The 24,967-nt window shown below is 32.9% G+C and overlaps 1 protein-coding gene across 1 annotated transcript in view; it reads left to right on the forward strand.

Moving 5' to 3' along the window:
* The first annotated feature begins 400 nt into the window (after positions 1 to 400).
* The window catches only part of ALDH4A1 (aldehyde dehydrogenase 4 family member A1), a 28,083-nt gene continuing 3,516 nt past the window's right edge, over positions 401 to 24,967 (forward strand). The window contains exons 1-12 of the mRNA XM_067472730.1: positions 401 to 521; positions 5,199 to 5,295; positions 6,867 to 6,959; positions 7,043 to 7,090; positions 7,176 to 7,331; positions 8,603 to 8,752; positions 9,965 to 10,039; positions 11,936 to 12,123; positions 16,932 to 17,005; positions 17,120 to 17,316; positions 20,086 to 20,133; positions 23,107 to 23,259. Coding sequence (XP_067328831.1) covers positions 481 to 521; positions 5,199 to 5,295; positions 6,867 to 6,959; positions 7,043 to 7,090; positions 7,176 to 7,331; positions 8,603 to 8,752; positions 9,965 to 10,039; positions 11,936 to 12,123; positions 16,932 to 17,005; positions 17,120 to 17,316; positions 20,086 to 20,133; positions 23,107 to 23,259 — 1,320 coding nt within the window. The 5' untranslated portion in view covers positions 401 to 480. The remainder of the gene's footprint in view (positions 522 to 5,198; positions 5,296 to 6,866; positions 6,960 to 7,042; positions 7,091 to 7,175; positions 7,332 to 8,602; positions 8,753 to 9,964; positions 10,040 to 11,935; positions 12,124 to 16,931; positions 17,006 to 17,119; positions 17,317 to 20,085; positions 20,134 to 23,106; positions 23,260 to 24,967) is intronic.

A 24,967-nucleotide genomic window follows, 5' to 3' on the forward strand; every position in this document is an offset into this window, starting at 1 on the left:
ATTATTATTATATATTATTATATTTAGCATTATATTATTATTATTATATATTATTATATTTAGTATTTTATATTATAATTATTATATATTATTATATTTAGTTTTATATATTATTATTATATATTATTATTATATTTACTATTATATATTATTATATATTATTATATTTAGAATTATATATTATTATTATATGTAGTATTTTATATTATTATTATATATATTATTATATTTAGAATTATATATTATTATATGTAGTATTTTATATTATTATTATATATATTATTATATTTAGAATTATATATTATGTTTAGTATATTTAGTCTATTATTATATAATTAGTAGGCTGCAAAAGGAAATGATTCTCTTTCCCCCCTTTTTTTCCCTGCGAGATGGTACGTCCCAAGTTCAGAGGGAGAGGCGTGCTTTTGCAGGTTTCCTTTTAGAGCAACTCCAAGGAAAGGAAAGCAAAGAAGAGGAAGAATGTGGCAGCCTTTCCTGCGGAGGAGTCTCCCCAAAGTGGGGTGAGCAGCCTGGCCCTTCCTTGCCCAGAGACTTTGCAGAGAGGAGGAGATCCCTTGGCAGGCAGAGTGGATCCCAGAGTGGATCCCTCTCGATTTCCTTCTGCAAGCTGATATCTCTCTCTCTCTCTCAATCATATATATATTGTAATATAAAATTAATTGCATAATTTGTCAGAGTGGATCCTTGGCAGAGTGGATCCCAGAGTGGATCCCTCTCGATTTCCTTCTGCAAGCTGATATATATATATATATATATATATATATATATATATATATATATATATCTCAGCTTGCAGAAGGAAATCGAGAGGGATCCACTCTGGGATCCACTCTGCCAAGGATCCACTCTGACAAATTATATATATATATCTCAGCTTGCAGAAGGAAATCGAGAGGGATCCACTCTGGGATCCACTCTGCCAAGGATCCACTCTGACAAATTATATATATATATCTCAGCTTGCAGAAGGAAATCGAGAGGGATCCACTCTGGGATCCACTCTGCCAAGGATCCACTCTGCCAAATTGATTTATGCAATTAATTTTATATTACAATATATATATATGATTGAGAGAGAGATATCAGCTTGCAGAAGGAAATCGAGAGGGATCCACTCTGGGATCCACTCTGCCAAGGATCCACTCTGACAAATTATATATATATATCTCAGCTTGCAGAAGGAAATCGAGAGGGATCCACTCTGGGATCCACTCTGCCAAGGATCCACTCTGACAAATTATATATATATATCTCAGCTTGCAGAAGGAAATCGAGAGGGATCCACTCTGGGATCCACTCTGCCAAGGATCCACTCTGCCAAATTGATTTATGCAATTAATTTTATATTACAATATATATATATGATTGAGAGAGAGATATCAGCTTGCAGAAGGAAATCGAGAGGGATCCACTCTGGGATCCACTCTGCCAAGGATCCACTCTGCCAAATTATGCAATTAATTTTATATTACAATATATACATAGCTATATATATATATATATATATATATATATATATATATACATACACACACATACACAATTTGTAAATTATATATTATATATAAATATATATTATATATGTATGTGTGTGTATATATAGTTTTATATTGCAATACATACTAATTTTACATTACAAAAATACTATTATAATTATATTTAGTATTATCATTATATCAAATTTAGTGTTTGTGCTATATGATTATTAGATTTAGTATTTGTAGTATTATTAGATTTAGTATTTGTATTTGTATTGTTATATTATTATTAGATTTAGTATTTGTATTATTATATTAGTGTTTGTATTATTATTATTATTATTAGGTTTAGTATTTGTATTTGTATTATTATATTATTATTAGATTTAGTATTTCTATTATTATATTAGTGTTTGAATTATTATTATTATTATTATTAGATTTAGTATTTCTATTATTATATTATTTAGTATTTGTGTTATATTATTATTATTATTAGATTTAGTATTTCTATTATATTATTATTAGATTTAGTATTTCTATTATTATATTATTATTATTAGATTCAGTATTTGTATTATTATATTATTATTAGATTTAGTATTTCTATTATTATATTATTATTAGATTTAGTATTTGTATTATTATATTATTATTATTAGATTCAGTATTTGTATTATTATATTATTATTATTAGATTTAGTATTTCTATTATTATATTATTATTAGATTTAGTATTTGTATTATTATATTATTATTATTAGATTTAGTATTTGTGTTATTATATTATTATTATTATTAGATTTAGTATTTCTATTATTATATTATTTAGTGTTTGTATTATTATATTATTATTATTAGATTTAGTATTTCTATTATTATATTATTTAGTATTTGTGTTATTATATTATTATTATTATTAGATTTAGTATTTCTATTATTATATTATTTAGTGTTTGTATTATTATTATATTAGATTTAGTACTTGTATTATTATATTATTATTAGATTTAGTACTTGTATTATTATATTTGGTATTACATTTAGTATTTGTATTATTATATTATTAGATTTAGTATTTGTATTATTATATTATATTTAATATTTGTATTTTTATATTTGGTATTACATTTAGTATTTGTATTATTATAATATTATTTAGTGTTTGCATTATTATTTTTATTATTACATTTAGTGTTTGTATTACAGTATTATTAGATTTAGTATTTGTATTATTATAATATTATTTAGTGTTTGTATTATTATATTATTATTATTAGATTTAGTATTTGTATTATTATATTATTATTATTAGATTTAGTATTTGTATTATTATTTTATTTATGATTATATTATTAGTATATTTAAATCACATTATTATATTTAGCATTATATTATGGTGACCTCGGAGTCTCCAGGCGTGGCTGAACCCAAAGCGTCTCGCTCCGAGGCTGAGACAGTGTGACGACTCCAAAGGGGATTCGAACCCGGCTCTCTGGAATTTCCCCAAACCGCCTTCTTGCTTCTCTGGATTAGTTCCAAATCCTTTGGGAGGAAAGAAACAAAAACTTTTTGAGAATGCGGATTTCTCTCCGGGTCGGAAATGTAGGCGAGAGAGAGAGAGAAAGAGAGTCGTGCTTGGAATGCGGTCGCGCAGCGGAAAGTTTTGCCCAACTTTGCAAAACTTTTGGTGGGAAGTTGACCTGCTTGGAAGCGCCGTTGCGTCCGGTTTGCTTTCAACAGAGATGCTGGATTTTTCCATTTATTTTATTTCCATTATTATTATGCAATTTAAACCCTTATTATTATTATTATTATTAATAATAATAATAATAATAATAATAATAATAATAATAATATCTAAAGCTTGTTATTTTATGCTGTATGGACCCCCAGGTGGCACATACCACTGAGCCGCTGAACTTGCTGACCGAAAAGTTGGCGGTTCGAATCCAGGGAGTGGGGTGAGCTCCCGCTGTTGGCCCCAGCTCCTGCCAACCGAGCCGTTCAAAAACACGCAAATGTGGGTAGATCAATAAATAACGGTAACGGCGCTCCATGCAGGCCACATGACCTTGGAGGTGTCTAAGGACAGTGCCGGCTCTTCGGCTTAGAATTCAAGACGAGCACCAGATTCCCAGAGTTGGATACGACTGGACTTATTATTGAAACCATTAATTATGATTATTATTGAAACCCTGTATTATTATTATTATTGAAAACATTTATTATTATTATTATTATTATTATTATTATTATTATTGAAACCATTTATTATTATTATTGGAACCACGAATTATTATTATTGAAACCATTATTGTTATTGAAACCATTTATTATTATTAGTATTGAAACCATTTATTATTATTATTGTTATTCAAACCATTTATTATTTTTTATTATTGAAAGTATTTATTATTATTATTAGTCTAACCATGTATTGTTATTATTATTGAAATCATTATTATTAATATTCAAACCATTTATTACTATTAGTATTGAAACCATCTATTATTATTATTATTATTCAAACCATTTATTATTATTATTATTATTATTATTATTATTATTCAAACCATGTATTATTTTATTATTGAAACCATTTATTATTTATTATTATTCTTATTGAATCCATTAATAATTATTATTATTCAAACCATTTATTACTATTAGTATTGAAACCATTTATTATTATTATTATTATTATTGAAACCATTATTATTATTATTATTATTGAAACCATTAATAATAATAATAATAATAATAATAATAATAATAATTGAAACCATTATTATTATTATTATTGAAACTATTATTATTATTATTATTGAAACCATTATTATTATTATTATTATTATTGAAACCATTATTATTATTATTATTATTATTATTGAAACCATTATTATTATTATTATTATTGAAACCATTATTATTATTATTATTATTGAAACCATTAATAATAATAATAATAATAATTGAAACCATTATTATTATTATTGAAACCATTATTATTATTATTATTATTATTATTATTGAAACCATTATTATTATTATTATTATTATTGAAACCAATAATAATAATAATAATAGAAACATTATTATTATTATTATTATTATTATTATTATTATTATTATTATTATTGAAACCATTAAAAGACATTTATAAAATTCCAATTGGGTTCACTGTTCTTCGATATGTACGTATGTGTGTACTGTTTCCAGGTAGCCCTATCTCTTTGGGGGGAATTAACTCCTAATGGACTTCCCCTAACGATCTGCCTTATCGGCCCTTATCAGCCAAATGAGTCCCAGCCATGCAATCAGAAGTAATGAAAGTTCAGGCCGGCTTCTTATCAGACCGAGATAGAGAGAGAGAGCCGACCATAAAAAGGCCTTCGGGAAAGCAAACGCTCGCTTCAGCGGCGCCTCTCTAACTACAGTTACACTCACCCATAACAGCGAAGATGACAACATTAATCATACAACTTCCTGTATAATATTAATAATAATAATACTACTACTACTAATAATAATAACAATAATAACAGGGTCTTACTGTATTATTGTTGTAAAGAGGAAGGACTGGGAAATACAAGGCCTCTGAAACCCCAATGGGTCTTGGATGCTAAGCAGGGTTGGTAAGGGATGGCCTTTGGATGGGAGTCCGGCAGGCATCGTGATGCTCTGTTTCCCTTCCAGGCTGCGATGGCAACACCGTTCTGCCGCCGTCGAGGTGGCCAACGAGCCCGTTTTGGGCTTTGCGCGCGGAAGCCCCGAGAGAGACGCTCTGCAGAAGGTACGGACCTCCCTTGCGGAACATAGCGAGGCAACACCCGATCCTTCCCGACAGAGGGCCATCCATAATCCATCATCATCATCATAGAAGCATAGAATGCTAGCGTTGGAAGGGAACCCCAAGGGCCATCCAGTCTGCCTTAAAGGAAAGCACCATCCAATCCCTCCCGACAGAGGGCCATCCAAGCTCAAATAAAATAGAATAGAATAAAATATATAAAAATATAGTGGTTGGCCATCCAAGCTATAATAATGTAATATAATATAATATGATTAATACAATATATTGGATGGCCATCTAAGCTATTATAACATAACATAACGTAACATGATGTAAAATAATATATTGTATTGCCACCCAAGCTATAATATCATATGATATGATAGGATAGGATAGGATATATTGGATGACCATCCAAGCTATAATGTAATGTAATGTAATGTAATATAATATAATATAATATAATATAATATAATATAATATAATATAATATAATATAATATAATATAATATAATATATATTGGATGGCCATCCAAGCTATAATATAATATAATATAATTAATACAATATATTGGATGGTCATCCAAGCTGTAATATAATATAATATAATTAATACAATATTTTGGATGGCCATCCAAGGTCTAATATAATATAATATGATATAATATAATATAATATAATATATTGGATGGCCATCCAAGCTGTAATATAATATAATATAATATAATATAATATAATATAATATAATTAATACAATATATTGGAGGGCCATCCAAGGTCTAATATAATATAATATAATATATTGGATGGCCATCCAAGCTGTAATGTAATATAATATAATCAATATAATATAATACAATATAATATAATAAATACAATATAATATAATAAATACAATATAATATAATTAATATAATATAATATAGTATATTGGATGGCCATCCAAGGTCTAGTGTAATATAATAGATATATAATAATTAATACTATTACACTATCTATACTATAATGCTATAATATATATTATATGATATTACCATAATAATAATAATAATAATAATAATAATAATAATAATATCTTAGAATTGGAAGGGAACTTCAAGGACCATCCAAGTTCATTTGCCATAAAGGAAGACACAATCCGATCCCTCCCAAAAGATGGCCACCCAAGATATAATATAATATAATATAATATAATATAATATAATATAATATAATATATGATCTATACTATAATACTATAATATTACATTAATATAATGATAATCTGATCCCTCCCAACAGACGGCCATCCAAGCTATAATATAATATAATATAATATAATATAATATAATATAATATAATATAATATAATATAATATAATATAATATAATATAATATAATACAATATAATATATAATATACAATCTATACTATAATATTACATGAATATAATGATAATAATATCCTAGATTTGGAGGGGAACCCCAAGAGCCATCTAGTCACACCCCATTTGGCACCATCCGATCCCTCCCAACAGATGGCCATCTTGCTCCTGGCCTGAATCTCCCTTCTATCGTTTCCTATCCTTAGGCTTTGGCGGACCTGAAAGGCCGAACGGAAGCCATCCCTTGTGTCGTCGGGGGTGAGGAGGTCTGGACCAAGGACGTTCGGTATCAAGTCTCGGTGAGTTCCCCAGGTCCACGAATAATGTAATTCCCTTCCAAGGCTATATCAATACCGATATTTTTGGTGTCCTCTCTCCGCAGCCTTTCAACCACGCTCACAAGGTGGCCAAGTACTGCTACGCGGACCAGGTGAGTCTCTCTCGGCCCCGAGCTGGGCCCTCACCCCCACTTTGGGAGTTCTAGTTCTTGGTCTCATTTTCCTTTCCCGAAACAGGCGCTGCTGGACAGGGCCATCCAGGCTGCTCTGGCCGCCCGGCGGGACTGGGACCTGCGTCCCCCCCAGGACCGCGCACAGGTCTTCTTCAAGGCCGCCGACCTCCTGAGTGGACCCCGAAGGATGGAACTCCTGGCCAAGACCATGCTCGGGCAGGTGAGGCCCCCAAAGGTCATATGGTCCAGCCCCAAATTGGAAGGGGGACCCCAAAGGTCATCTAGTCCAACCGCCAAATTGGAAGGGGTCATCTAGTCCAGCCCCAAATTGGAAGGGGGACCCCAAAGGTCATCTAGTCCAGCCCCAAATTGGAAGGTGGTCCCCAAAGGTCATCTAGTCTAGCCCCAAATTGCAACGGGGACCCCAAAGGTCATCTAGTCCATCCCCAAATTGGAAGGAGACCCCCAAAGGTCATCTAGTCCAGCCCCAAATTGGAAGGGGCCCCCCAAAGGTCATGTAGTCCAGCCCCAAATTGGAAGGAGACCCCCAAAGGTCATCTAGTCCATCCCCAAATTGGAAGGAGACCCCCAAAGGTCATATAGTCCAGCCCCAAATTGGAAGGGGGACCCCAAAGGTCATCTAGTCCATCCCCAAATTGGAAAGGGACCCCCAAAGGTCATCTAGTCCGTCCCCAGATTGGAAGGGGATCCCCAGAGGTCATCTAGTCCGTCCCCAGATTGGAAGGGGATCCCCAGAGGTCATCTAGTCCAGCCCCAAATTGGGAGGGGGTCCCCAAAGGTCATCTAGTCCAACCCCCAAATTGGAAGGGGTCCCCAAAGGTCATCTAGTCCAGCCCCAAATTGGAAGCGTCACCCAAAGGTCATCTAGTCCAGTCCCAAATTGGAAGGGGGACCCCAAAGGTCATCTAGTCCAGCCCCAAATTGGAAGGTGATCCCCAAAGGTCATCTAGTCTAGCCCCAAATTGCAACGGGGACCCCAAAGGTCATCTAGTCCATCCCCAAATTGGAAGGAGACCCCCAAAGGTCATCTAGTCCAACCCCCAAATTGGAAGGAGACCCCCAAAGGTCATCTAGTCCAGCCCCAAATTGGAAGTAGACCCTCAAAGGTCATCTAGTCCAACCCCCAAACTGGAAGGAGACCCCAAAGGTCATTTAGTCCAACCCCCAAATTGGAAGGAGACCCCCAAAGGTCATCTAGTCCAGCCCCAAATTGGAAGGGGGCCCCCAAAGGTCATATAGTCCAGCCCCAAATTGGAAGGGGGACCCCAAAGGTCATCTAGTCCAGCCCCAAATTGGAAAGGGACCCCCAAAGGTCATCTAGTCCATCCCCAGATTGGAAGGGGATCCCCAGAGGTCATCTAGTCCAGCCCCAAATTGGAAGGGGGTCCCCAAAGGTCATCTAGTCCAACCCCCAAATTGGAAGGGGTCCCCAAAGATCATCTAGTCCACCCTCTGCCTTCCTACCTACAGGGGAAGACGGTCATCCAGGCGGAGATCGATGCCGCGGCCGAACTGATCGACTTCTTCCGCTTCAACGCCAAATATGCCTTAGAGTTGGAAGGGGAGCAGCCCCTCAGCGTGGCCCCCAGCACCAACCGCATGGTCTACCGGGGCCTGGAGGTAAGGGGCCACGTGGGCGCCCCATAACATATTATTTACTTCATATTATTTTGGTTATTATTTGCATGTATTATATCCATTTATTATTTGGGTCATCATTATTATTATTATATTATTTAAATTATTATTTTCACATTATATTATTTCTATTATTTTCACATATTATTTGGATTATTATTTTCACATCATATTATTTGGATTATTATTCTCACATATTATTTAGTTTCTTATTTTCACATCATATTATTTGGATTATTATGATATTATTATAATTATTCACTTATTTTAATTATTTTCACATTATATTATTTCAATTATTATTTGGATTATCTTTGCATATTATTTAGTTTATTATTTTCACATCACATTATTTGGATTATTAATTTCACATATCTTTCAATTTTTGCATATTATTTAATTTATTATTATCACATCATATTTTTTGGATTATTATGATATTATTTTCATTATTATTTTCATGTATTTTAATTATTTCCACATTAGATTATTTAGTTTATTATTGTGTTATTATTTTTGCATTTTATTTAGTGTATTATTTTCACATCATATTATTTGGACTATTATTTTCACATTTTTTCAATTATTTTTGCATATTATTTAATTTATTATTTTCTCATCATATTATTTAGTTTATTATTTTCTCATATTATTTAATTTATCATATTATTTTTGGATTATTATTTTTCATGTATTATTTTGATTATTATTTTCACATTATATTATTTCTACTCTTATTTTGTTATTTTTATTTCATATTATTTCGGCTATTATTCGCACATATTATATTCATATCATATTATTTTGATTAGTATTATATTATTATAATTATTATTTTCACATTATATTTTCACATATTTCAATTATGTTTACATTTTATTATTTTCACATATTATTTGGATTATTATTTTTGCATATTATTTAGTTTATTATTTTCACGTCATATTATTTCTAATATGATTTTCAGATATTATTTGGATTATTATTTTCACGTTATAGTGTGTCCTTTTCTGCTTTCAAAGCCGAGGTTTGAAATATGGAAAGATATGTGTGTGTGTGTGTGTGTGTGTGTGTGTGGTGTGTGTGTGGTGTGGTGTGGTGTGGTGTGTGTGTGTGTGTGTGTGTGTGTATGATACTAATTTACAGTTATGCCTTTCGGGCTGCTAAACGTGCCATTTCTCTCCGCTGCTTTAGGGCTTCGTGGCGGCCGTGTCTCCCTTCAACTTCACTGCCATTGGGGGGAACCTGGCAGGGGCCCCCGCTTTGATGGTACGCAGCCCATTCATTCCCCCCAAAAAGCCTCTTCCCAGGGAGCCGTTAGCCCACCGCTGGGGCGGAAAAACCCCAGGAGAAATTAGGAAAGTTTCTGCAAAGTTCAGAGGATTTGGCACAAATGCATTTCTAATGGTCCCAGAACTCAATGCCTTGATGTAGAATCACAGCTGTGAATGATCCCCAATTTTTTTTTCGTGTTTGAGAAACTGCAAGTCGCTTCTGGTGTGAGAGAATTGGCCGTCTGCAAGGACGTTGCCCAGGGGACGCCCGGATGATTTGATGTTTTTATCATCCTTGTGGGAGGCTTCTCTCATGTCCCCGTATGAGGAGCTGGAGCTGATAGAGGGAGCTCATCCGTCTCTCCCCAGATTAAAAAATGTGATCTGTCAGTCTTCAGTACTTCCGGCACAGGGGCTTAACCCACTGCGTCACTGGGGGCTCATGATCCCCAATATCCCCATGGGATATGATGATAATAATAAAAGTAACAATAATAATATTTAATATAATAATAATAAATTTAATAGTACAGTATTGATAATACTAAATATAACAATAATACTAAATATAACAAATATACTAAATATAATAGTAATAATAAATATAGAAATACAGTATTGATAATACTAAATATAATAACAACACTAAACATAATAAATATACTAAATATAATAATAATTAAAAACAATAATATTAAATATAATAATAAATATAAAAATACAGTATTGATAATACTTAATATAATAACAATAATACTAAACATAATAAATATATTAAATATAATAATATTAAACAATAATATTAAATATAATAATATAGTATTGATAATACTAAATATAATAATACTAAATATAACAAGTATACTAAATATAATAATACAGTATTGATAATACTAAATATAATAACAATAATACTAAACATAATAAATATACTAAATATAATAATAATTAAAAACAATAATATTAAATATAATAATAAATATAATAATATAGTATTAATACTAAATATAATAACAATAACTAAATATAAGAAATATACTAAAATAATAATAATAAATATAACAATAATACATATAAAATACAGAATTGATAAATATAATAACAATACTAAATATAATAAATATAATAATAATAATAAATGTAAAATAATGCCAACTATAACATTAATACTAAATATAAGAAATATACTAAAATAATAATAATAAATATAACAATAATATTAAATATAATAATAAAAATACAATATTGATAATACTAAATATAATAACAATAATACTAAACATAATAAATATACTAAATATAATAATAAAAAATATTAAATATAATAATAATAAATATAATGATATAGTATTGATAATACTAAATATAATAACAATAACATTAAATCTAATAAATATACTAAAATAATAATAATAAATATAACAATAATGTTAAATATAATAATAAATATAAAAATACAGTATTGATAATACTAAATATAATAACAATACTAAATATAATAAATATAACAATAATAATATTAAATATAATAATGCCAAATATAACAGTAATACTAAATATAATAATAATAAATATAAAAATACAGTATTGATAATGCTAAATATAATAACAATAATACTAAATATAATAAATATACTAAATATAATAATAATAAATATAATAATACTAAATATAATAGTAATACTAAATATAATAATAAATATAATATTTAATATTTATTATATTTAGTATTAATATAGTATTATATTTATTTAGTATAATACTTATATTTAATGTTATATTTAGTATATTTAGTATAATAATAATATATATGATAATGGTGATATACAAGTGGTCACTATATGACATGGAATATCATCATCATCATCATCATATTCTCCCCTGTTTTCAGGGGAACGTGGTGTTATGGAAGCCCAGCGACACGGCGATCCTGTCGAGTGCGGCCGTGTACCGCGTGCTACTGGAGGCGGGACTTCCTCCCGACGTGATCCAGTTCGTCCCGTCGGATGGCCCCGTCTTTGGCGACACTGTCACGGCCTCGGAGCACCTCTGCGGCATCAACTTCACCGGAAGCGTCCCGTGAGTGACTTCTCCTTTTTCCTCCTTTCTTCTTCTTTCTTCTCCTCCTTCCCCCTTATCCTTTTCCGTTCTTCTTTCTCCTCCCCCTCCTTTCTTCCTCTTCTTTTTCCTCTTCTTTCTCCTTTCTTCCTCCTTTCTTCTTCTTTCTTCTCTTCTTTCTCCTCCTCCTTCTTTCTCTTTTTACCTTCCTATTCTTCTTTCTTCTGTTTATCATCCTTCTTTTCTTTCTTCCTTCCTCTTCCTTTGTCCTTCTTCTTTCTTCTTCTATTCCTTTCTTCCTCTACTTCCTTTTCCTGCTCCTTTCTTCTTCTTCTTCTTCTTCTTCTTCTTCTTCCCCTCCTTCCTCCTCCTCCTCCTTCTAATTCCTTTCTTCCTCTTTCTTTCTTCCTCCTTTTTCTTCCACTTTTTACCTTCCTATTCTTTTCCTTCTTTTTCTTCTACTTCTCCTCCTTCTTACTCTTCTTCTTTTCTTTCTTCCTCTTACTTTGTTCTTTTTTCTTCTCCTCTTCTTTCTCCTCCTTCTTTCTCTTTTTTACCTTCCTATTCTTTCCCTTCTTCTTTTTTCTACTTCTCCTCCTTACTCTTCTTTTTCTTTCTTCCTCTTCCTTTGTTTGTCTTTCTTCTCCTATTCCTTTCTTCCCCTTCTTTCTTTTCCTGCTCTTTTCTTTTTCCTCGTTCTCTTCTTCTTCCCCTCCTTCCTCCTCCTCCTTCTTTTAATTCCTTTCTTCCTCTTCTTTTTCCTCTTCCTTCTTCTTTCTTCCTCCTTTTTCTTTTCTTACAACTTTCTTCTTTCTTCTTCTCTTCTTTCTCCTCCCCCTCCTTTCTTTTTTACCTTTCTATTCTTTTTCTTCTACTTTTTCTCCTTCTTCCTCTTCTTTTTCTTTCTTCCTCTTCCATTGTTCTTCTTTCTTCTCCTTCTGTTCCTTTCTTCCTCTTCTTTCTTCTACTTTTCTTCCTCCTTTCTTCTTTCTTCTTTCTCCTCCTTCTTTTTTTTACCTTCCTATTCTTTTCCTTATTTTTTCTACTGCTTCTCCTCCTTCTTACTCTTCTTCTTTTACTTTCTTCCTCTTCCTTTGTTTGTCTTTCTTCTCCTTTTATTTCTTTCTTCCTCTTCTTCCTTTTCTTGCTCCTTTCTTCCTCCTCTTCCTCTTCTGCTTCTCCTCCTTCTTACTCTTTTTTCTTTCTTCCTCTTCCTTTGTTCTTCTTCTTCTCCTTCTATTCCTTTCTTCTTCCTTTTCCTGCTCCTTTTTCTTCCTCCTCCTCCTCTTCTTCCCCTCCTTCCTCCTTTTTCTTTTCTTCCTCCTTTCTTCTTCTTTCTTCTCTTCTTTCTCCTCCTTTCCCCCCTCTTTTTTACCTTCTTCTTTCTTCTGCTATTCCTTTCTTCCTCTTCTTCCTTTTCCTGCTCCTTTCTTCTTCTTCCTCCTCCTTCTTTTAATTCCTTTCTTCCTCTTCTTTCTCCTCCTCCTTCTTACTTCTTTCTTATTCTTCTTTCTCATCCTCCTTTTTTTCTATTCCCTTCTTCTATTTCTTTTCTTCTTCTCCTCTGCCTTCTTCCTCTTTCTTCCTATTTCTTTCTTCCTCTTCTTCTTCATTCTCCTTCCTTCTTCTTCTTCCTCCTCCTCCTCTTCTTTCTCTTCCTCCTCCTTCTCGATTTTGGAGTGTGACCAACTCTCTCGAAACAATCAAAATGCTAATGCGGTGCCGTGCGCTCCTTGATGGGCTTCCCGCCTGCCTTTGGCGCACCGGAGCGGAAAGAAAGGCCCAACTCGGCGCATTTTTAATCGCCCGGCTTCTTGGGAAACGGAGGCGAAGAAGAACAGGAGGAGGAAGAAGAAGAAGAGGCAGAAGCGCCGTTGCCATCGCATGCTTAATGCGCAGCAGCAGCCCCGCTGAGACGCCGACTTTCTCGCTGACGCAGCCAAACACGTTCCTACCTTTTTGGGCCATTATGCTGAAGGGCAAATGCTCTTCTCCATAAGTCAGAAAAGAAGGCACATTTTGGAAAATATTATTACAATAAATATAACATTATATTGTTAGATTATTATATTTTATAATATTTTTATTACATTTTATATTTATTATTTTATTCCATTTTATTACTATTGTATTATTATGAATATAATAGAGACAATATTATATGTTATTATATATTATCTTTATTATTTCATTATATTTTATTATTATACTATTATAAATATAATGTATAATAACATATATTAGCTTTATTATATTCATAATAATAATATAATACTAATAAAATGAAATAAAATATTGTAATAATATATAATAAAATAGAATAATAAAATAATATAGTAGATTATATTCATTATTTCATTATATTTTATTAGTATTATACTGTTATAAAAATAGTATATTATTTTATTATATTTTATTATATATTATTATAATATAGTATTATAATATAATACTAATAAAATATAACAAAATAAAAAATATAAATTATATTAATAATATATAACAAAATAATAAATATAATAATGAAATATAATAAAATATAATAACCAAGTTGTATATTTATTATATTCATAATAATAATATAATACTAATAAAATAAAATAGTATATAAAATATCGTAATAATATATAATAAAATATAATAATAAAATAATATAGTATATTATATTCATTATTTCATTATATTTTATTAGTATTATACTATTATAAAAATAGTATATTATTTTATTTTATTATATATTATTACGATATTTTATATACTATTTTATTTTATTAGTATTATATTATTATTATGAATATAATAAATATATTATACAATTTGGTTATTATATTTTATTATATTTCATTATTATATTTATTATTTTGTTATATATTATTAATATAATTTATATTTTTTATTTTGTTATATTTTATTAGTATTATATTATGAATATAATAAACATATTTGATTATTATATTTTATATTTATTATTTTGTTATAATTTATCATATTATTATACATATAATACATACCATATTATTTGATTATATATTACGATATCTTATACATTATTTTATTTTATTAGTATTATATCATTATTATGAATAAATATATTATACTATATGTTTATTATATTTTATTATATTTCATTATTATATTTATTATTTTATTATATTTTATTAATATAATTTATATTTATCATTTTGTTATATTTTATTAATACTATATTATTATGAATATAATAAATATACTATTTGATTATTATATTTAATTATATTTCATTATTATATTTATTATTTCATTATATTTTATTAGTATTATATTATGAATATAATAAATATATTATTTGATTATTATATTTTATTATATTTCATTATTACATTTTATATTTATTATTTTATTAGTATTATATCATTATAAATATAATAAATATATTACTTTATTATTAGATTGTTATATTTGATTATTATATTGTCTATATAAATGATTATATTTTATTATACAGGGTTAGTCAAAATGCATAGGCCAATAAGCCATTCAATTGAATAGCTTATTGGCCTATGCATTTTGACTAACCCTGTATTATTATTATAATAAATATATTATATATGTATGATTATATTTTATATTTATTATTTTATTATTATTATATTTTACATATATTATAATACTATTTTAATAGAATAAATACAATTTATTGCATGGTTTTGGGATAATAGTAATATTATTTATCTTATTTGATTATTTGATTATTATGTTGTATGTCTATATTATTTTATTATATTACTATTTCTATATTTATTAATTTGTTATATTTTATTAGTATTGTTATATACATAATAAATATATTATTTGATTATAATATTGTATGTATATATATATTATTTGATTATATTTTATTATATTGCTATTTTTATATTTATTTTGTTATATTATATTAGTATTATTATAAAAATAATAAATATATTATTTGATGATTGTATGTATATATTTTTATATGTTATATTATATGATGATTATAATAAATATAATTAATATAGTATTTTATTTTATTATATTACTATTTTTATATTTCTTATTTTGTTATATTTTATTAGTATTATTATAAACATAATAAATATATTATTTGATTATTATATTGTATATATTTTATTATATTTTATTATATATTTTTATATATTATATTATATGATTATTATAATAAATATAATTAATATAGTATTTTATTTTATTATATTACTATTTTTATATTTCTTATTTTGTTATATTTTATTAGTATTATTATAAACATAATAAATATATTATTTGATGATTGTATGTATATATTATATTATATTATATGATGATTATAATAAATATAATTAATATAGTATATTATTTTATTATATTACTATATTTTATATTTATTTTATATTTTATTATTATAAACAATAAATATATTATTTGATTATTATATTGTATATATTATTTTATTATATTTTATTATATGATGATTATTATGATAAATATAATTAATATATTTTATTACATATTTATAATTATATTTTATATTTATTATATTATTATTACATTTTAGTATTATTATATTTTATATATATTATAATTCTGTTATAATAAATAGAAGAAATATAATTGATATTAGTAATACTATTGATAATAATACTATTGATAATAGTAATATTATACAGGGTTAGTCAAAATGAATAGGCCAATAAGATATACAATTAATTTTCTTATTGGCCTATTCATTTTGACTAACCCTGTATATCTTGCGGAAGTCCCCCAACATGGCCAATGTTTTGGGGTCCATTGCAGACGGGCTTTTTGGACCTTCTTCCTTCTCTCCGCAGGACCTTCAAGCGCCTTTGGAAGCAGGTGTCCGAAAACCTTGACCGGTACCGGACTTTTCCCCGCCTGGCCGGAGGTGAGCCCTAGTCAGAGGGATCTAGAGGGGGTTGGACTAGATGGCCTTTGGGGACCCCCGCAGGATTTCCTTCCTTGCTCCTTTCCTTCCTCTCTGTGTGTCCTTCTCCATTAGAGTGCGGCGGGAAGAACTTCCACTTTGTGCACGCGTCGGCGGACGTGTCCAGCGTGGTCAGCGGGACGCTGCGCTCGGCCTTTGAGTTCGGGGGCCAGAAGTGCTCGGCCTGCTCCCGCCTCTACGCCCCGGAGTCCCTCTGGCCGCGCATCAAGGACGGACTCCTCGAGGAGCACCCCAAGATCCGCGTCGGAGACGTGAGTGCGCCTCCAAAGAAATTCATTAATATTCTATATATATATATATTTTGTCGTGTCAGGAGCGACTTGAGAAACTGCAAGTCGCTTCTGGTGTGAGAGAATTGGCCGTCTGCAAGGACGTTGCCCAGGGGACGCCCGGATGATTTGATGTCTTTTTTTATCATCCTTGGGAGGCTTCTCTCATGTCCCCGCACGAGGAGCTGGAGCTGATAGAGGGAGCTCCTCCGCCTCTCCCCGGATTTGAACCTGCGACCTGTCGGTCTTCAGTCCTGCCAGCACAGGGGTTTAACCCACTGCGCCACCAGTCTGGCCCACTGGTGGCAGTGGGTTAAACTGCTGAGCTGCTGAACTTACTGACCGAAAGGTTGGTGGTTCAGATCCGGGAAGCGGGATGAGCCTCCGCTGCTAGCCCCAGCAGTTCAAAAACGTACAAATGTGAGTAGATCAGTAGGGATAGTAACGGCGATCCATGCAGTCATGCCGGCCACATGACCCAGTAGGTGTCCAAGGACAACGCCGGCTCCTCAGCCCAGAAACGGAAATGAGCACCAACCCCCAGAGTCAGACACGACTACACCCAGTGTCAAGGGGAAACCTTTAAGGTAAAGGTAAGTCCAGTCATGTCTGACTCCGGGGTGTGGTGCTCATCTCCATTTCTAAGCCGAAGAGCCAGCGTTGTCCGTAGACACCTCCAAGGTCATGTGGCCAGCATGACTGCATGGAGCGCCCTTACCTTCCCGCCGGAGCGGTACCTATTGATCTACTCATATTTGCATGTTTTCGAACTGCTAGGTTGGCAGAAGCTAGGGCTGACGGCGGAAGCTCACGCCGCTCCCCGGAATCGAACCTGCGACCTTTCGATCAACAAGCTCAGCAGCTCAGTGCTTTAATATATATAAAGACGTATATTAAAAATATTTAAAATGCATTAAATACTCCTGGGAAACCTTTACCTTCTTACTTTTCTCTCAAAGCAGCTTTAAAACAAATCAATATAACCGATATTCTATATTATTATTATTATTATTATATAGTATTATAATATTATCTCTTATTATTGTTATATAGTTATTATTATTATGCGTTATTCTGTAATTATTCTATATTATTACTCTAGATTATTATTGTTATTATATAGTATTATAATATTATTATTTATTATTGTTGTTATATGTTTAATATTACTATGTGTTATTCTGTAATTATTATTTATTATTATTATATATTATTATATAGTATTATAATATTATCTATTATTATGGTTATATATTTAATAATATTATTATGTGTTATTATTCTGTAATTATTCTATATTATTATTGTTATTATATAGTATTATATTATCTATTATTGTTGTTATATATTTTATATTATTATTATGTGTTATTATTCTGTAATTATTCTATATTATTATTCTATATTATTATTGTTATTATATAGTATTATATTATTTGTTATTATTGTTATATATTTATTATTATTATTATTATTATTATGTGTTATTCTGTAATTATTCTATATTATTCTATATTATTGTTGTTATTATATAGTATTATAATATTATTATCTATTATTATTGTTATATATTTAATAATATGTTATTCTGAAATTATTCTATATTATTATTGTTATTATATAGTATTATATTATCAATTATTATTATAATATATTTTATATTATTATTATGTGTTTTTATTCTGTAATTATTCTATATTATTATTCTATATTATTGTTATTATATAGTATTATATTAATTATTATTATTATTATATATTTTATATTACTATGTGCTATTGTTCTGTAATTATTCTATATTATTGTTATTATATAGTATTATAATATTATCTATTATTGTTGTTATATATTTAATAATATTATTATAATATATTATTATTCTGTAATTATTCCATATCATTATTCTATATTATTATTTTATATATAGTATATTATTTTGTATTATTGTTGCTATACATTTAAATTATTATTATATGTTATTATTTGGTAATTATTGCATATTATTCTATATTATTATTATATACTATTATTATATATTATTATTATTATATATTTTATATTATTGTATGTTATTATTTGGTTATTATTCTATATTATAATTATAATTGTATTATATAGTATAATAATTATAATATTATTATATAGTATAATATTATCTATTATTGTTGCTATATATTTATATTATTATATGATATTATTCTGTAATTATTGCATATTATTCTATATTATTACTCTATATTATTACTATATATAGTATTATAATATTATCTATTACTCTTGTTATATATTTTATATTATTGTATGTTATTCGGTTATTCTATATTATTATTATATACTAATCTAATATTATTTATTATTATTGTTATATATTTTATTTTATATAATTTGGTTATTATTCTGTATTATTAGTATTATATATAGTATTATAATATATATTATTATTGTTATATTCTATGCTACTTTTATAGGTTATTATTCTGTAATTTTTACATATTACATATTATTCTATATATTATCATTATATATTATTATACATTATTAATATTATATATTATTATATTATATATTATTTCATTATTTTATATATTATTATATTATAATATATTGTTTATTATTATGTTTTTCAATTGTTATCCTTATATTTATGTGGTTGCCAATTTGTGTGTATGGCTCCCTAGGGTCCCTTCGTGGTCGCCAATTTGTGTGGTCGCCAATTTGTTTCTCTTTCTTTCTTCTCTTCTTTCTTTCCAGCCAACGGAAGACTTTGGGACCTTCTTCTCGGCAGTCATTGACCACAAGGTAATAATGAGCCTCACTCATTACCCGCCAGATCTTGTTCTCCTTTCTCCCCCCCCTTCCCCTCCTTCTCTTGCTCTTCTTCCTCTTCTTCCTCTCCTTCTTCCTCCTTCTTCTCATCCTTCCTCCTCCTCTTCCTTTGTCTTTTCCCTCCTCCATCTCACCCTCTTTTCCTCCATTTCCTTTTCTTTCTCTTCTTCCTCCTTCTTCTTCCTCCTCTGTCTCTCTCCCTTTTCCCTCTTTCTCTTCCTCTTCTTCTCCTGCCTCCTTCTCTATTCCTCCATCTCACTCTTCTTTCCTTCCATTTCCTCCTCTTCCTCTTCTTCCTCCTTCTCTTCCTTCTTCCTCGTCCTATTCTTCCTCTCCTTCTTTTCCTTCCCCTCCTCTGTTCCTCCTTCTCTTTCTCTTCTTCTCTCATCCTCTTCCTCTTCTTCCTCTGCCTCTCCCTCTTTTCTTCTCTCTTCATCTTCTTCTCCTTCGTTCTCCTACATTCCTCCGTTTCACCCTCTATTCCTCCATCTCACTCTTCTTTCCTTCCATTTCCTCCTCTTCCTCTTCTTCCTCCTTCTCTTCCTTCTTCCTCATCCTATTCTTCCTCTCCTTCTTTTCCTTCCCCTCCTCTGTTCCTCCTTCTCTTTCTCTTCTTCTCTCATCCTCTTCCTTTTCTTCCTCTGCCTCTCCCTCTTTTCTTCTCTCTTCATCTTCTTCTCCTTCGTTCTCCTACATTCCTCCGTTTCACCCTCTTTTCCTCCTCCTTTTCCTCTCCTTCCTCTCCTTCTTCTCCTTCTTCTTCCTCCTTTCTCCCTTTTCCCTCTTTCTCTTCCTCTTCTTCTCCTGCCTCCTTCCCTATTCCTCCATCTCACTCCTCTTTCCTTCCTCTTCCTCTTCTTCCTCCTTCTCTTCCTTCCTCCTCGTCCTATTCTTCCTCTCCTTCTTTTCCTTCCCATCCTCTGTTCCTCCTTCTCTTTCTCTTTTTCTCTCATCCTCTTCCTCTTCTTCCTCTGCCTCTCCCTCTTTTCTTCTCTCTTCATCTTCTTCTCCTTCGTTCTCCTACATTCCTCCGTTTCACCCTCTTTTCCTCCTCCTTTTCCTCTCCTTCCTCTCCTTCTTCTTCTCCTTCTTCCTCCTTTCTCCCTCTTCCCTCTTTCTCTTCCTCTTCTTCTCCTGCCTCCTTCCCTATTCCTCCATCTCACTCCTCTTTCCTTCCTCTTCCTCCTCTTCCTCTTCTTCCTCCTTCTCTTCCTTCCTCCTCGTCCTATTCGTCCTTTCCTTCTTCTTTTCCTTCCTCCTCCTCCTCCATCCCTCCTTCTCTTTCTCTCCTTCCTCTCATTCTCTTCCTGTTCTCCTTCCTCTTCCTCTCCTTCCTCTGCCTCTCCCTCTTTCCTTCTCTCTTCATCTTCTTCCTTCTCCTGCATTCCCCATCTCACTCTCTTTTCCTCCTCCTTTTCCTCTTTCTCTTCTTCTCCTCCCTCCTCGTCCTATTCTTCCTCTCCTTCTTCTTTTCCTTCCTCCTCCTCCGTGCCTCCTTCTCTTTCTCTTCTTCCTCTCATCCTCTTCCTCTTCTTCTTCTGGCTCTCCCTCTATTCTTCTCTCTTCATCTTCTTCTCCTTCCTTCTTCTACATTCCTCAGTTTCACCCTCTTTTCCTCCTCCTTTTCCTCCTCCTTTTCCTCTTCTTTCTCTTCTTCCTTTCCTTCTTTTCCTTCCTTCTCCTCCATCTCTCCTTCCTCTCATTCTCTTCCTCTTCTCCTTCCTCTGCCTCTTCTTCCGCCTCTACCTCTTTTCCCTCTCTCTTCATCTTCTTCTCCTTCGTTCTCCTACATTCCTCCGTTTCACCCTCTTTTCCTCCTCCTTTTCCTTTTCTTTCTCTTCTTCTTCTCCTTCTTCCCCCTGTCTCTCTCCCTTTTCTCTTTCTTCTTCTCCTGCCTCCTTCTCTATTCCTTCATCTCACTCCTCTTTTTTTCCTCTTCCTCCTCGTCCACTTCTTCCTCCTTCTCTTCCTACCTCCTCGTCCTATTTGTCCTCTCCTTCTTCTTTTCCTTCCTCCTCCTCCTCCATCCCTCCTTCACTTTCTCTTCTTCCTCTCATTCTCTTCCTGTTCTCCATCCTCTTCTTCTTCCGCCTCTCCCTCTTTTCCTTCTTTCTTCATCTTCTCTTTCGTTCTCCTACATTCCTCCGGTTCACCCTCTTTTCCTCCTTTTCCTCTTCTTTCTCTTCTTCTCCTTCTTCCTCCTGTCTCTCTCTCTCTTTTCTCTCTTTCTCTTCCTCTTCTTCTCCTGCCTCCTTCTCTATTCCTTCATCTCACTCCTCTTTCCTTTCTCCTCTTCCTCCTCTCATTCCCTTCCTCTTTTCCTTCCTCCTTCTGTTCTTCCTCTGCCTCTCCCTTTTCCCCCTCTCTCTTCATCTTCTTCTCCTTCCTTCTCCTGCATTCCTCCGTTTCACCCTCTTTTCCTCCTATTCCTCTTCTTTCTCTTCTTCCTCTCCTCCTTCCTCCTCTGTGTCTCTCCCTTTCCCCTATTTCTTCTCCTTTTTATTCTCCTTCCTCTATTCCACCCCCTTCCATCTTCCCCTTCTTCCTCTTCTCCTTCCCCTTCCTCCTGCATCCCTCCTCTTCCCCTTTTTCTTCTCCTCCTCGTCCTTCTCTTCCTCCTTCTTTCCGCCTTTCCCCTTTTTCTTCTCCTCCTCCTTCTCATCCTTCTTCTTCCCCTCCTTCGTGGAAGGCTCCCTGCTGCGTGGATGGAGGGCTGGCTCATCCCACACGCGCAGTCTCCCTTCTTCTTCTTCTTCTTAAGCCTCCTCGGCGCCTGCCAATCCCGATAACGTGGCTCTTCTTCCCTCCGACCCGCTTTGAAGTCTGGCTTAATCCCGGTCTCGCTTCGGGACGAACGCTAAGGACGTTTGGGACGCTTCCCATCCGGAGTGGGCTTGTCCCCGCCTCGAATTGAGTCGCTCTCCTCCTTCTCTGTCCGCCCGGCAGGCTTTTGAGCGCATCCGGAAGTGGCTGGACCACGCCAAGACCTCGCCAAACATCTCTGTCCTGGCTGGCGGACAGTGCGACGACTCCGTGGGATTCTTCGTCCAGCCCTGCGTCCTGCAGACCAAGGACCCCCTGGACCCCATCATGCAGGAGGCAAGTCTTCCTTCTCTTCACCTTCTTCTCTTTCTTTCTCCTCTTCCATCTCTTCCATTATCATTTTGGGGATACCCCCAAAGGTCATCTAGACTGACCTCCAATGTAAACAATGTAAACGAACTAAAGGAAGAAGAGTCTATTGACCTCCAAGGCAGCCCATAATCCAATAGAGATGGAGGAGGGACCACCAAAGGTCATCTAGACCAACCTTCATTCCCCAATATCTACTATACAGGAGGGACCCCAAAAGGTCATCTAGACTGATCTTCATAATAAATGGACTAAAGCGCTCTTGGAAGATGGCCATTGACCTCCCAGGCAGCCCATAATGCACGTGAAGGGGGCTCCCAAGGGTCATCTAGACTGATCTCGTTAGTCTATCTATAATGGAGGTCCGTCTAGATGACCCTTGGGGTTCCCTCTTCTGTCTCTAGTAGATTATCTAGTAGACCCCAAGGGTCATCTAGACCAATCTCCATTCCCCAATATCTACTATAGAGGAGGGACCACCAAAGGTCATCTAGACTGACCGACATTTATGAAATGGACTAAAGCGCTCCTGGAAGATTACCATTGAGCTCCAAGGCAGCCCGTAATGCACGTGAAGGGGGTTCCCAAGGGTCATCTAGACTGACCTCCAATGTAAACAAACTGAAGCACTCTTGGAAAAGATGGCACCTCCAAGGCAGCACATAATCCACTTGAGGGGACCCCCAAGGGTCATCTAGACTGACCATAATAAATGGCTCTTGGAAGATGGCCATTGACCTCCAATTAAGCCTGTAATCCACATGAAAGGGGCTCCCAAGGTTCATCTAGACTGACCTCCAAGGTAAACAAACTAAAGCACTCCTAGAAGATGGCCACTGACCTCCCAGGCAGCCCGTAATGCACTTGAAGGGGGTTCCCAAGGGTCATCTGGACGAACCTGCAATGTAAACAAATCAAAGCACTCCTAGAAGATGGCCACTCATCTCCCAGGCAGCCTGTAATGCACGTGAAGGGGGCTCCCAAGGGTCATCTAGACTGATCTCATCAGTCTATTTATAATGGAGGTCAGTCTAGATGACCCTTGGGGTTCCCTCTTCTGTCTCTAGTAGATTATCTAGTAGACCCCAAGGGTCATCTAGACCGAACTCCATTGTAAATGGACTAAAACGCTCCTGGAAGATGGCCATTGACCTCCCAGGCAGCCTCTCATGCATGTGAAGGGGGCTCCCAAGGGTCATCTAGACTGATCTCCATTTCCCAATATCTACTATAGAAGAGGGACCTCCAAAGGTCATCTGGACTGACCTCCATTAGAAATAGACTAAAGCACTCCTGCCTGGAAGATGACCACTGACCTCCCAGGCAGCCCATAATGCACGTGAAGGGGGCTCCCCAGGGGCATCTAGACTGACCTCCAATGTAAACAAACTAAAGCACTCCTTGAAGATGGCCATTGAGCTCCAAGGCAGCCCGTAATGCACGTGAAGGGGGCACCCAAGGGTCATCTAGACTGGCCACCATTATGAATAGACTAAAGCACTCCTAGAAGATGGCCATTGACCTCCCAGGCAGCCTCTCATTCATGTGAAGAGGGTTCCCAAGGGTCATCTAGACGGACCTCCAATGTAAACAAACTAAAGCACTCCTGGAAGATGGCCATTGACCTCCCAGGCAGCCCGTAATGCATGTGAAGGGGGCTCCCAGGGGTCATCTA

Source organism: Anolis sagrei, chromosome 13 (genome assembly GCF_037176765.1).
Source record: "Anolis sagrei isolate rAnoSag1 chromosome 13, rAnoSag1.mat, whole genome shotgun sequence".
Lineage (NCBI taxonomy): Eukaryota > Metazoa > Chordata > Lepidosauria > Squamata > Dactyloidae > Anolis > Anolis sagrei.